The sequence below is a fragment of the Danio rerio genome, chromosome 22 (genome assembly GCF_049306965.1).
Source record: "Danio rerio strain Tuebingen ecotype United States chromosome 22, GRCz12tu, whole genome shotgun sequence".
Lineage (NCBI taxonomy): Eukaryota > Metazoa > Chordata > Actinopteri > Cypriniformes > Danionidae > Danio > Danio rerio.
The window spans coordinates 31,483,910-31,498,764 of NC_133197.1; the positions used below are offsets into that span (position 1 = coordinate 31,483,910).

The window sequence follows — 14,855 nt, forward strand, 5'->3', positions numbered from 1 at the left end:
TATATTAGGAAATTGAGGGCGTAGGCGAGACGATATTTTTCGAAAGGCGAGAGACACTCAAATACATCAAGTGCACTGCGTATGCAACGTCTGTAAATCATGTAAAACAATTAATGGCAAACTGAAAAAATTCTTGGGAGTTTGATGTTTAATGAGATTATTTATGAGATTATTTAAATTTTTTTGCTATTAATTTGCGTTTAAATTAAGAATGTAGCAGAATTGCAAAAAAAAATCTACTTTTTGTTGATTTTTATGTTGCATTCAACGATTAGAGGGTCTTCTAGCATGTTCTCATAAAACTTTTGTGGTTATTTTGACAAAGTGTTAGTGTTTTCCTACCTACAAACTGTTGGCTTTTCTTTCCTCTACTCAATCTTAGATAGAGGTAAAAAAAGTGCTGAAAAATCATACTTAAGTAAAAGTACTATTACTTGCCTAAAATGTAGTGCAAGTAGATTAAAGTATCTGTTGGAAATATTACAAAGTACTAGTAAAAAGTAGACCTTTCAAAAGTACTCAAGAGTAGTGAGTATTATGCTGTGAAAAGCTAATGCATTTATATGTAATTTGTAGATATGTGTAAATGTAACATTCTCTAGTGCATTTAGTTATTGCCTGGTAGGCACACAACATCATAAGACTTTAATATAAGGTTAGATTTCAGATGTCAGGTGACCAAAATCAATGTCTAACCAGCGACTAAGGACAATTTTTTTTTTATGTTCAATAACGACGTCAAATGATGGTGTTATTTAGTTGATTTTAGGCTGTGTTAGTAAGTGACTAAAATCCAACGCTGAGCCAACACCTTAAACCAACATCATATTGATGTCAAATACTGACATTTATTCATCAGGTATAGCAACAAATCTCCAACGTCTGATATAACAAACAAGGTCAAGCTGTAACATCATTAGGCTATGATTTTAGGTTGGATGTTGGACATTGCCGTTGGCCTGACGTTGGGTTCTGACGACAACCCGATTTTCATCTCCAAACAAAATGCCCCCATCGACATTGGGAAACAACATCAATATGACGTCATGTGCCTGCTGGGTGTTTAAGGCCATTTCAGTCCATAATACAGTAAACATCCGTAATCTTGTCATCAGTGACATGCATCTAAACCATACCTGTCAACATTGGTATGTGAAAATAAGGGATATGCCCACCATAATAAGGGATTCCCCCGACCCCCTATAAAAAGCCTTAAATTACTAAATATGCTTATTTGGAGCTGTTTCATTGTAAATAAACAGTTAAATTGTCAGTAATATGTTCTATTATTATTATTATTTACAAAACAAAAAATAAATAGTGAACATCAGCAACAAATTAGCAAACACTTCAGCTTATTAAAATTAATAGCTATTATAATGAAATAGAATCAAATCTCATTATCCGTTTCCTCACTGTATAAAATACACATTCTGATTAAAGAGCAACGAATGAATGATTTATTTAGATTTTTTTTGTTGATTACATTACATTAATTAACAGGTGTCACTTTAAAAATGCATACGGCTAACGTTGAAATGAAAGCATTCGACTGCTTTCCTAACTGTTTATGCTCATTTAGGAAGAAATTACTTGTGTTTGGACAAAAAAAATTAAAAATTCACCAAGATCAACATCTTTAGATATTAATGTTATTAATTATGTGTATATGTCTGTTTAAACACGCACCCAATCCCCAGACTTTTGCTCCGCTTCAAATCATGAGTACAGAATCCGTTTATGAAACAAACAAATATATCAATATGGAGCGCGTCAGCTGACAGTCATGCACCTTTATATGACTGTTTTAAGGATTGCATATGAACGAGAGACGACACTTGTAATGAAAAGGAAGAGGAATCGCGCCATTTTTAGGTTTATTTAAAAATGTTTTCGTGCCTAAACAAAGTGAAAGCACAAAACAGACTCACATTTAAGAGCAAGAGGCGGCTCTTTGAGGTTTGGAGAATCCTGAGAAAAACAGGAGGGTTGACGGGTATGATCTTAACCAGGGGTCACCAATCTCGGTCCTGGAGGGCCGGTGTCCCTCCAAGGTTTAGCTCCAACTTGCCCCAACACACCTGCCTGGGTGTTTCAAGTATACCTAGTAAGACCTTGATTAGCTTGTTCAGGTGTGTTTGATTAGGGTTGGAGCTAAAATCTGCAGGACACCGGCCCTCCAGGAACAACTTTGGTGACCCCTGATCTAAACAGTCTCTGGGTCAATGCGTGTAAAGATTTTAAACATCTTCTTTTGGACACAATGCTTCCAAACAGTTTGCTGCAATTTTAAATCACCCATGTCTTAAGGTAGTTAATTATGAAGCGATTTACCTTGACTGTGCGATTTGATTGCACAGAAATCACAGGACTGATTTTTCTAATCCCCATAGACAAGAAAAAATATAGTAGTGACAGCAGGTTGAAGGAAAGTAGTGGAGTAAAAGTACAGATCCTGCACTAAAAATGTACTCAAGGGTAAGTAAAAGTACACATTTGTAAAACTGCTTAGTAAATTACAATTCCTGAGAAAAACTACTCAATTACAGTAGTTTGAGTATTTGTAATTCGTTACTGTACACCACTAATCTTAGATGGTATGAACTTATGAACATTTAAAAAAAATTTCTTCGCCCATAAAACTGTTGAATGTTTTGGGTTCTCTTGAGAGATGTGTTTGAAATTAAGAAATTATGTTTGAGCATAGAATTTGTGTTCTCCATAAAAAGTCTTAAGAACTTCTGCATCCTCTTCAAATATCTTTGCTTTCTTTTCTCCCAAACTTGACAGGCTGATGAACTCTGTTTGATTTCATAAAACTCTTGCCTTCCACGAAATGTCCCAATCTCAAAATGCTCCCAACAAACTTCAGAAGGGCCCTGATGAACTCTGCCTTTGGTTTCTTAAAATGTCTGTGTTCGCTTGCAAAATCGTTGGGTTCGCTTGAAAATAGTGTTCTCTCACAATATCTTGGAGTGCTTGCAAGAAACATTCTGTTCTTTCCAATAACATATGCTAGCCCAGATTAACTTTGCTTTCACTTGTGTTTTGTCATAAAAAAAAACCAACATTTACAACTAAATTCTCTCACAAGATGCTTGGGTTAACTTTAAGAATTGTGTCCTTAAATGTTACTTAAATCTTTTTCCAACCTTCGAATCTTTTGTACATTTGTTTTTCACCGAGACAATTTGCATTCACACACAAAAAGCTTATCTTCCTTTGCTAAAAAAAAAATGGTTACCAAGAGGAAGTTTGCACAAAACTTTGCACTCTTTCTGAAGCATCAGCACACTCCAGTGAGTCATGCAGAACATTTGTGATGTAAATAAAATGTGGTGTATTATTTTATTTGCAATTAATTGTTTTACATGACTTAAAGAGGTTGCATACGCAGCTCACGTGATTTAAGTGTCTCTCTCACCTGCGCCCTCACAATCCTAACATTACATGGAAGTGGGTGGAAATTGTTTTTCAGCCTGTGCAGTAAGCAAACGCATATAAAGTCTGAGTGATTTACATGTGAAGCCAATGCTAGACGTTCTGTGGTACAAATCAAGTAAATAACATGGCACGAATCGTTTGACATGCTTCAGACTGCAAAAGAAAGTGGGAGCAAACATCTTACAAACGAAGTAGAGGAACAGACAGTAAAAGCAAGCAACTTACAATGATGGAGATTGGTTCAAAAATTCGGACGTGACCGAATTGAAGGACATTTTTTTGCTTTACATGTATGGCAGGTAGCTTATGATGTGCGTAAAAACAATAAATGATTTCGTTTAATTTTTTCCCTATCATCGACAACAGATTATGCTTCCCTGCCATTGACGAGTTTGACGACAATCCGTGTTTTAGGTGTATTCCAGTAGGGGAAGCCCTAACGCATGTCAGCTCAAGTGAGGTACATGATGTCAGCTGATCCGGGGAGTGAAATCATTGAAAGAGAAAGTAAAATTGAGAAAAAAAATTTATACAACCTTCCTTTGGCTTAATCCATACCATATTAGATCTATTATATATCTTGTCTTGACAAGAGACCAAAATAAAGAAGCTTTATTTTTATGATTTGTGTCACTGTCATTTTACCAGATATTTTTTTTATAAATCACAAAATTGTCTGCAAATTTCTGGGAATTACCACCACAAAAAGCAGTCATTTTTAATTCCAAAAAACAAAATTACAAAAAAATCGTGGAAATCTAGAGTGTCTGATATATTATATTGATTTATTAAATACCTGATATATTTGGATATTTTTTGTGAGAATATGCAAGGTGTATTTGGAGAATCATCTGAGAAAGTATGCAAAAGACTTATGACAAAACGCCAGGTTTTTTTAAAGAATGCACTTTTTCAAATGCTGAGGGGCTCCACACAGTAATGCAAAGACTCCACCGGTAACAACTGTCTCTACCTAAAAGACCACTGTCCTACCTGCAGATCCTTAAGGTAGGCAATCTCATTAGGGAGAGACTCCAGTTTGTTCTCCTCCAGATCAAGCTCTCGTAGTTTCCTTAAGTTGCCAATCCCATAAGGCAACTTTTTCAACAGGTTGTTGGACAATGTAAGCATCTAAAAAAAAAACAAAAAAACACAACTTGTGCTTTGGGAGTTGTAGAGCTGCGCATTAATGGATTTTCTCTTCAGTGTTTGGGCTTTCAGCCGTAAAACTTAAACCACACTGAACTGAACTTAAACTCTGAAAACTATACTGACAGTTTCAATTTACTATAACTTCTATTTCTGATTAAAATGTGTTTTGTTTAAAAAAGTGGTGTATGATTTTTCTGTTCGAAATAAATACATCAAATCAAATGTTAAGCTGCTTTGACACAATCTACATTGTAAAAGAGCTTAATAATTAAACATGAATGGAATTGAAAAAAAAAAAAAAACATGAGCAAAAGAAGACCCAAAAATAGATTTGCTTTCATGAAACATCACCTCTAAAGACACAAGGCCGCAGATGTCCTCTGGAATCTTGGTAAGCTGGTTTGTTGCCAGATTCAACTCCACCATACTGGTCCACGTCCCAAAATCCAGTGGCAGAGATGTTAGCTGGTTGTCCTGTAAATATGATAAAAAAAGAGAGCATGTTTAAAACATTATTCTTTTAACTTTTTGTAAGATTTAGTGTTACAATATTTACAGCATTACCTAACATAGATGTTTATAAGTCCAAAGTAGGGCCAGACAGAATCTGCAGACATTTTTTGCTATTTCTGCACAGAATTTTGGTAAAAAAAATCTGCAGGTTTATGCAGAATGATTTTGGGAGTATCGCAACTAAAACCTTAATACATAAAATAAAAAGTAATACCTTTTTAATTTGTATTTAATATTTAGATCTACTTTAGTTGGTAAACAAAGCAAATCTCTCATATAATATACCTACTAAAAGACAGAAAATATTACTTTACAAACCATATTGTAAATAAATCATATATTTTCATATTAGTCAATAATATTACTGGAATTAATTTAAAAACTGAATAAATATGATTTTACAAATTGCAAAGTGCAAATTGTAGCCTCAATTTCCTGTTCTTAGCTGACAGAAGTGGCACCATGGAAGTGGAACTGGCATCAACGGCATTTGCACCCACAGAACTGCCGCTTACTGGATACTAGGGATGCCACGGTTCTCAATATAATATTGAAATGTATGGTACGACTTCCACAGTTCAATACACGCTTGTGAATTGCGGTTTTCTTGGTTTTGCGTTTAAATAATTTATGTGTGTTTTATATCTCCCCAAATTGACTGTGTGTGCCTCTAAATCCATGAGCTGAGATAAGGAAACTCCTCCCCGCGAGTAAATATCCAATCACTATGCTCTAAAGTTAGGGGGCGCTTGACCGTCATTCCATACTTAAACATTGCGAGTGGCGGTGAAGTGAGGCTGAGGCAACAGTACAAGGAAGCGCTGGCGAAGGGAGGCAACAGTACGAGAAAGCACCAGCATCTTTCTAATCTGCGGTGTGAGGACATTTCGGTTTTGCCGGCAAGTATAAAGGCAATAAAAGAAAAATACCCAGCAATATCACTGTCTGAAGGCAGGATAGCAGAGAAGGTAATAAAGTCCTCCAAATAGCAACAATCCCTCGCTGAATCTACCCAACTGTTTCTGAGAGACACATAAAAATATCAAAGGCAGTGCGGGTGTTTATTGTTAAATATTAGCAGCCGTTTTCGGTGGTTGGAGATGCGGACTTTTGTCATTTTATAAAAAGCACTCGATCCGCGTTACAGACTACAGTCTCGCGTTTTTTTCAGCACTGAGATAATTAAGATGGTTTATTTTTGTTTATTTAAGTACAAATATGTTTTATGTGTTCCCCAGTTTGTACATGGGCTACCAGCAGCTGTGAGATTTCAGTGTTGATTTTTTCTAATACAATACACTAGGAACTAGTGTACTTTTCTTGGCTTTTGAGTAAAACACCAACCTCTTACTGTTCCTATTGCCAATAGAATAAAAAAAAAAACACACGTGTCAAGCCATGAGAACCGAACCAAACCAAAAACAGTGTCAAAAAATACGAGGTATGTATTGAACCGTGGGCTAACTGTATTGTTACTGGATACTTTCTTTTTTTTGTGACCATTCTCTGTAAACCCTAGAGATGGTTGTGCATTAAAACCCCAGTAGATCAGCAGTTTTTGAAATACCCAGCCTATCTGGCACAATCAACCATGCCACTATCAAAGTCACTTAAATCACCTTTCTTCCCCATTCTGTTGCTCAGTTTAAACTGCAGCAGATCGTGTTGACCTTGTCTACATGTCTAAACAAGCAGTTGGACAAGTGTATCGAATAAAGTGGTCGATAAATGTGTATATAAATGTACAGATACACAGCTGGAATTTAAAGCTTTATTTATTTTTTTTAAATCAGGAGATAAAGCTTACACTGTAAAAATGTTGGGTTACACACAATTTCTTTATGTTGTCCCAACACAAAGCGATTAAGCTAACTTAATTGGTTGAACAAATTTGAGTTCATCGAACAATAATGCCGTTCCAAAAAAAAACAAGAAATGTGTTGTTTCAGCTCATTTTAAATAAGCAGTTAAAGCAAAAATCCTTTTGAGGGTAGATAAGAGTCTCTGTATACCTACACAGTACATATTATACACTATGCTTACTAACTTCACTTGCACAAAGCTTTCCTCCTTCATGGACTGTTTTTTTTACCTTGCTGCATACGCATTTTTACATTTTTTTGTACTTTTAAACCTTTTAATTTCGCGAGAAGTCAGTCACAGTATCTTTCTGTTCCAAGGCAAGTGAATGGTTGCTTGCTATTAATGTCCCATATTCATATGCATGCACTCAATGAACTTGGAGTCAAAGTCCAAGTTAAAAGAGAAAGTTGATGATCGGCATTATAACACCAACACAGTGTGATTGCACAGGTTTAGTTTTGTCAACAAGAAATGAATCCCCTAATTCAAGAGTTTGTTCAGCCAGCATCCTGGTACAGGCCACTAGTCTTAAGTCTTTAGGCTGGTGTCCTTACTTTACACTCTCCACAATTTTTGTGCTCTCACCTTCATATTGAGCTTGCTAAGCACTTTTGCTCGAGAGAAAATGCCAAAAGGGATCTTGTTGATACGGTTGTGCTCCATGTTGAGAGAATAGATGGTGGAAAACTGGGACGGGCCGCCCACTGGGTAAGACTGGAAACAGTTTCGCGCCAGCGTCAGACTTGTCAGGTTCACCAGACTGGAGAGAAGCCCCTGATTAGGAACAGACAAGGACCAATGTAATACACACATATATACAAGCATGATAATAATTATCAGCTGGACTGAGGAAAAGCAACCCTTACCTCTGGTAAAACCGAGATGTTGTTGTTTTCAAGGTTGAGCTCTTCCAGCTCTCTGCACTTTGCTAAAGATCGAGGGATCGCTGATAGGCGGTTGTACCTCAAACCTAGACGGTTTATACTTGCCAAGTTACCTGAAACAGTAAATGAAGGTGAGAAATCCTACTTTGATAGTTCACCCAAAATTGAATCATCTATTCAGAATGGTGCTGTCCTAATGATGTATGCCTTTTTTTCTTTTTCTTCTCATACTTCTCTATATAATGGAGTCGATTAGCATCAGCATTATAGGAATAGTTCACCCCATAATTTACTTACCCTCAAGCCGTCCTGACAGAGTAGTTTTACAATTTGTAAAATTTGCGTGAAGGGCTTGAAATGTTACCCCCTAATGCTGATTTATACTTCTGCATCAGGCACACACGTATGTTCCGGTGCAGCCTTCATGTGGTCGATTAGTCCTCGCTGTGGCCATCACGCACCTCTCAAAAAATGTAACTACACGTCACAACAACGCATAGCGCAAGCTCTGTGATTGGTGGGCTTGGTAACACTGACAAGATTGTTTACAAGTATCGAGTCCTGCTCCAGATGGAAAGTTTTGTTTTGCGTTTACCTTATGATTAAAGTTGTCGCATGTCCGCCGGTTCCTGCCTCAAAATGAGCGAGTTTTAGCTACTTGTACATTAAGGTAGCGTTCAGAAAAAACAAAACACCAGCGAAGAAACTCGAAACAGAGAAACATAAAAACCTAATGCCAGCTACCGTTTCAGAAGTGTTATTGCAGAGCAACACAAACAGCAGAAGTTTAAATGCACGGCAACACGCAAGGCATGTGCAATGGGTCACGCCGATCACTCAAAGCAGAAGTATAAAACAGCTGTAAGAAATGGGACTGCACTACAAAACCTGCACATGTCATCATGAGCTCGTACTTCATACAAGATTGACCATGGCAACTGCTGTAGTTATTCCAGTTGCATTATGTTTTGGTATTTACCTTAAGGAAATCACTGAAGGCAACGACATTATGTTATCATAACGATATAATGTGGCAATGAGATCGTAACTATACTGTGCATTTAGACCATGGCCAAGTTCATCTATAAGAAAACTACATTAAAATAATACCAGACACTGTAAAAAGGTCATTCCCAGCCATGACACTTTTCTGACAGGGTATTCAAGTGTCAGAATGTTAATCTTATTTTTTTTTTTCTAAAAGCATGATGGTAAAACACAAATGCTGTTATTTATGTATTAAGTTGTGCTTGTTTGTTATAAAACTTGGTAATAATGAAAAAAAAAAACTAATTTATCTTCCTTGTGCAGCCATGCTGCTGTTGTAGATGGAGTATTCTGGGAAATATTTGTACTCTTTGGATTTGAGTAAGGTCCTGAAAAATCTCAGTTTCTAGGGCTATCTAGCCCTTCCCTTTAGCCCTACACCTTCATGCTATAAAGAGAATTGGGACACTCGTTTTGCACGTTCACATGAAGGGGTAAGGGAAAGGGCTAAATAGAAGAATTAGGATTGGGTCTTTATCCTAGCTCTAGCATGTAGTTGAATTGTAACTTTTATTTTGAAGAATCCAAAATCACATTACGCTTAATAATATTCCGATTAAACCACTGAAGGAATATAGTTTGTTTTGAGAATTTAACAGAGTCAAAAAACTTCCATTGAGGATGAACAAAGTCTCAGGAGTTTTGAACAACATGAGGGTGAGAGAGAGAGAATTTTAATTTTATTGCCATTTCAGCTTCTATGGCTATTTCATGGCAAAAAGATTAAGTTTATCACTTTTTATAAACACCAATTTTCTATGATTATAAAAATATTCTACATGAGGGTGAGTAATTAATAACCATTTTAATTTTTTGGGTGAATTAAGCTTTTGATTTAAATGTGTAAAGTTTATATTTACATGGGCATCAAAGCATAATTTCTCCACCTGTTAGATTATACTTAAACAGGGGATTCTAAAATAAAAAAACTGGCAAAAGTCCTAAAGATGTCTTTTTGAGCTCATCCTCACCTATAGTCTCAGGCAGATCGAGAAGATCATTGTGCTGCAGGTCAAGGTTGGTAATCTGAGTGCAATTTCCAATCTCTTTAGGAAGGTGCTCCAACTGGTTGTGGGCTACATCCAGCGTGATCAAGTTACAGAGCTCACCTATAACACAAGACAACAGAGTCGCTGCAAAATGAACAACTCAAAGTAGAAAAGTTCACTGTAAGAGATTTTATGCAATGACGAAGTGGGAGGGAAAAAAAATCTGTTCTCTGATGCATTATGATTGAAAGTGATGCGTCAGAAAGTTTCACTTTCAACCACAGCTGTGTGCTGTGAAGGCACTTATGCAAACATTTCAGACTGTCGTTTTGCTGGCTGCTAATTCTATGCATACATACAAGTACACAAAACCCTTGAGCAAGTATCTAAACTTCCAAAAGTCGGAAAGCTTTTGCTTTAGTGCTTTTGCTTCGCTCCTTGTTTTGAGTGTCCCAGGCTTTTCTTTAATGTTGTGCCAATTAAAAGCTAATTTGCCACATCTAAACCAGCCAATCAAGCTTTTATAGACTCACTCAAAAGTGCATTAGATTTGATTCATCATGAAATAGAAAATCTTTTTTTTCTCCCACTTCTAATACATATAAACAGACCAAAGGCCATTATCAGATCTGTTAACCTATCAAAAGAGGCAGTATTTTTTTCTTTCAGTCATTCGTGTTTCCAGCCCAACTCATTTAATAGAAAACAGGAAGCAGATAAGATACAGATTAGTCAATAGTCATGTTTGTTTATATTATTGTTTAATGTAATTAACATAAATTGCAAAAAGTGAATTGAAAATATTGCTAAAAATGCATAGCAGTGTTGACATTAAATTGAACCAGATTGTAGTAAAAACCTAAATTATACAATTAAACAAATAAAACAAAACAAAATTAGTAAATCAATTAATCAATTAGTTACGTGTAATAAAATGAAACGACACAAGAAGAAAGTACATAACTACTAAAATGTATTTTTTACTTTGTGTAAAAGGCTTTTTTGGGAATGGCCGCTTCAAGGCGTCTCTCGTATGGAAAATGAAGCAGCATGAATTGATCAGGTGTGATTTTTGTTCTCATATTTTAAAAGTTTAAAAAACTTGATGGTTAAGTGAGTCTCGTCTAGGAACTCTGTGATCTTTAATTCTTATTTTCTATTGAATTCAGGTCAGGGGATTGCCTGGGCCATTCTAGCAGCTTGATTTTCTTTGTCTAAAAGCATTTGAGTTTCCCCTAATCGGTGTTTGGGATCATTGCCTTGTGGACATCTCTGGTTTCATCTTCAAAGACTGAATCAGCTAATTTCCATTTACACTGAAGAGAGGCAGCATTCGTTTCTATCTGCTGAGAGATTTCAGCTGCAGTCTGGGCTTTCCTTGCCTTTTTACACCTCTCTTTCTTCGTGTCTTCAATACTTTTCTTGTGTCATTTCATTTTAGAAATAGGTTTAGAATTAAGCTTTCGAAAATAAAATGGTGATGTTTTCAATATCTATTTTAACTGTTATTTAGGCATAAGAAAATTTTTTTTTTCATAAGAACATTTAATTTGATATAAGAGCAATTGCAGCATTATGGATATGACATTTGCAGTAAAAACTTAAAACAGAAAATCATATAGAGAGTATATGTTAAGATTATATTGAAACATCTGTTTATATTTTCCACAACAACTAACCACAGAGTTAAGGGACCAGGAAAATATAAATCTGAAAAAAAATTTATATTTTAAATGAGGAAAATAAACATGCGTTACGGATGTGACAAAAAAGTTAACGAGTTTACAGTCTACAACAAGCTTCGTAGAAATTCTGTGAATTAAACTGCACAACCCAAAATAAATAACGCTAATCGAAAGGATAAAGGTTTGCTCACTACAGTAGAAAAACAATTGATTTTATTTTATTTGACATTTTTTGCATCTATGAGGAAAAAGCTTCGTTATTGATGTTACGTCTCTCCGTTTTGGATGTGAAAATACCACTTGTGTGATTTTGGTAAATCAAATACAATAGTTCGAAAATATTGACAGAGACAATAAATTTTAATGTAATCAAAATATTCACATTTTATGTTATTTATTTATTTATTTATTTATTATTTATTGTCACATCAACAACTTATGGCTATTTCATGACAAGATAGATATACATAAAAACATTACATGATACAAACAGATTCGTATTACAATAAAAGTTACTTAAATAAGTATATAAATTATAAATAAACAAAATTCACACAAAAATATATTCAAAGTTAAATATGATTTTTCTGTTAAATTTTTGATAAATCATTTAAGATTCTTCCTGGTGGTGCCTTTTTAAAAATGTCCATGAAAGTGCTCTCCTTATAAAAATTTTGTCTAATTGTATTCAAACTTTCACATTCCAACAAAATATGTTTGATATTAAGAGCAGCCTGGCAATGATTACATTTAGGTGGGTCATCGTTTTTGAGTAAATACAAATCAGTCAACCTAGAATGTCGAATTCGACATCTAGTACAGACGGTTTGATCATGCCTGGTCTCAAAATTATAATCTGCAAAGTGTCTTTCATTTATTTTTGGTTTAATTTCATATAAATTATTAATAAGCAGTTGCCCCATTCCACATTGTTTTAATTTAAAAGGGATTTAAAAGGAATCTCTTTTATGTTTAAAATCTAACTACCCCTTTAAGCAAATATGAGATTAGTTAAAGAGAATACTAAATCAATTTTATTACTTAAAATTAAAATATTAATTAAAATAAAAAATTCTATTTTTTTTTCTGCTTGCACTCACCGATCTCTGCGGGCAGCTGTTTAATCTTGTTCTCTCGGATGCTCAGCATTGTGAGTTTGGACAGATTCTTGATGTCCTTCTCTACGGTGGTGATGCGGTTGAAGCGCAGGTAGAGTGTGGTGAGGGAGCTGACGCGGTACACCACAGCCGGGATCTCCCGCAGCTTGTTATGCCGCAGGTCGAGCATCCGCAGCTTCTTCAGGTTGTCCAGCGAGTCAGGTAGGCTGGTCAGAGAGTTCTCACTGAGCGCCAGCGTCACCAATCCTGACAGGCATCCCACCTCGGGCGGCAGGCTTTGCAGCTTGTTGCTGTACAGGTAGAGCTCGGTCAGCTGGGTCAGCTCCTTGATGGACGAGGGCAACAGATGGATGGATCTCTTGGACAAATCCAGGCGCATCGAATTCTCCTCGCGGCACTTGTTCAGCTCCTTGATGACCTCGGCATTGCTGGATTTTTTGCGCGTGCTGGGCGGCGGATTGGGCCGCTTTATCGTGCTGTCCAAGGTGAAGGCCACCGCGGGCGAAGCACCGCTTGTGTCTTTCTTCCCATCTTTGGCATCTTTCCCTTTGGTTTTGGATTTCCCTTCAGCTTTGGGTTCCCTCTCCTTAGAGTCTTTATCTTTGCCCAGAGTACTGCTCATGGCGAAAGCCCCGCAGTCCAATGGCACATGGGACCCTCAGTTTTATCGCTCTGTTCTCTCGCTCTTGTATTTTGTTCGATGTTCGAGGGCAGAACCAAAGGGAGGGGTTGCTATATCAGTGTGTGCTCATACATACCTGTTTTCCTTCACCGAGGCAGTCTGTACTCCTGCAGGGGTTAAAACTCCATTGGGGTGAAGCGTGTTTGCTGTAGTTGGTGTGGAGGCCACCAGCCTCATGCTTGTTTTAACTCCACTCTTTGTCTTGGCTTGACTAGAGCTGTTTTACACAGTCGGGTCGCCGGGATTCACATCCTTTGGCTGTTGAACAAAACAAACAGCTTCAGTTAAGATGACTTGCAGACAAGAGTTTTGTTCACATTTCAGATGCAAGAGCTTCCCTCAATAATGCAAAAGATGTTTGAGCTGATAACTAATAAATGGACAGCTCCTTCCTGTATGCCTATACCACAAGCGCTTTCAGGAAGCAGCAGCATTGAGTCATTCAGATCGTCAGTGGTCGGTTACTTCAAGCAATTACGTGCAATTAAACCTCGGATCGCTTTCGGTGATGCATCAGATGAGTCTTTTTCTGGAGGGTTTGCGGGAAGTAGATACATTTTTCAGGGACTTCAAGTGGACTTGCCTACTTCCAAACTAATTTAGCCAAATATGGCAATTGTCATATCAGCAACATGCAACCTTCATGCTTTCGCAAATATATCTATGACAAACAGTTTAACAATATTGCTAATAGTGTTGCTTTCCTGACTATCAGTGCAAAATCATAATTGCAAATGTTTATACAACTGATTTTAAACAAAGATAAGACAAAATACTGCGTTTTTTTTTTTCCTTTTTCACCAACATAGTTTCCAGAGCAGATTAAGTATTGATCTTTGAGCAAGTGTTTTTTTTTGCAAATCAATCTGTTTGACTGAATCTAGTAAAATTGTTTATAATTTACTCTGCAGTTATAAACAAATGATTTAAATGACAATGAATTACTTAAGTGTCTTAATAAACTTGTGTCCAAAGTTGTTGCCGTTTTTGCGCAACTGAATATGCTAGCATCTCCATCGTTAAAAACTCACTTATTTAAAGAAAAAAATGCAGCGCTTACATTGACATCAACAAAAATCTCAGCTTGAGTAAAAATGCTTCTGTGGACACATAACGTAAGGCAGAAATTTTTCACCATCCAATGCAGTGCTTCCCATTAGGGCTGGGCGATAATTCGATATCGGTAATTATCACGATATAAAATATTTTGATAAAACAATAATGGCAGTTCGATAATTGCTCAATAATATTTACGCACTATGCGTAACGTTAACAGCACAATCTCCAACACATCCCAATGAACACTTGAAGCTTGCTCTATGGCTGCATTAACGATATTTACACTACAACGTTTACACTAATAAAAATAATATATGTTAGGACTGCGTTGTTTTGTTTGTGTGTTTGATTTTGATTCCAGATTGGGGGCGTGCCTTCAGCGCACCTGATGCTGGTCAGCGCCCTTATTTAAACCCTGG

The 14,855-nt window shown here is 36.4% G+C and overlaps 1 protein-coding gene across 2 annotated transcripts in view; it reads right to left on the minus strand.

Moving 5' to 3' along the window:
• Positions 1-14,855, minus strand: part of shoc2 (SHOC2 leucine rich repeat scaffold protein) — a 41,438-nt gene that overhangs the window by 2,586 nt on the left and 23,997 nt on the right. For both annotated transcript variants that reach the window (XM_005161796.6, NM_001044786.1), the window contains 6 exon segments: positions 12,678-13,635; positions 9,875-10,012; positions 7,839-7,969; positions 7,558-7,746; positions 4,948-5,070; positions 4,438-4,575 (listed from right to left, as the gene is read on the minus strand). In XM_005161796.6, the coding sequence (XP_005161853.1) occupies positions 4,438-4,575; positions 4,948-5,070; positions 7,558-7,746; positions 7,839-7,969; positions 9,875-10,012; positions 12,678-13,317 (1,359 nt within the window). In that variant the 5' untranslated portion in view covers positions 13,318-13,635.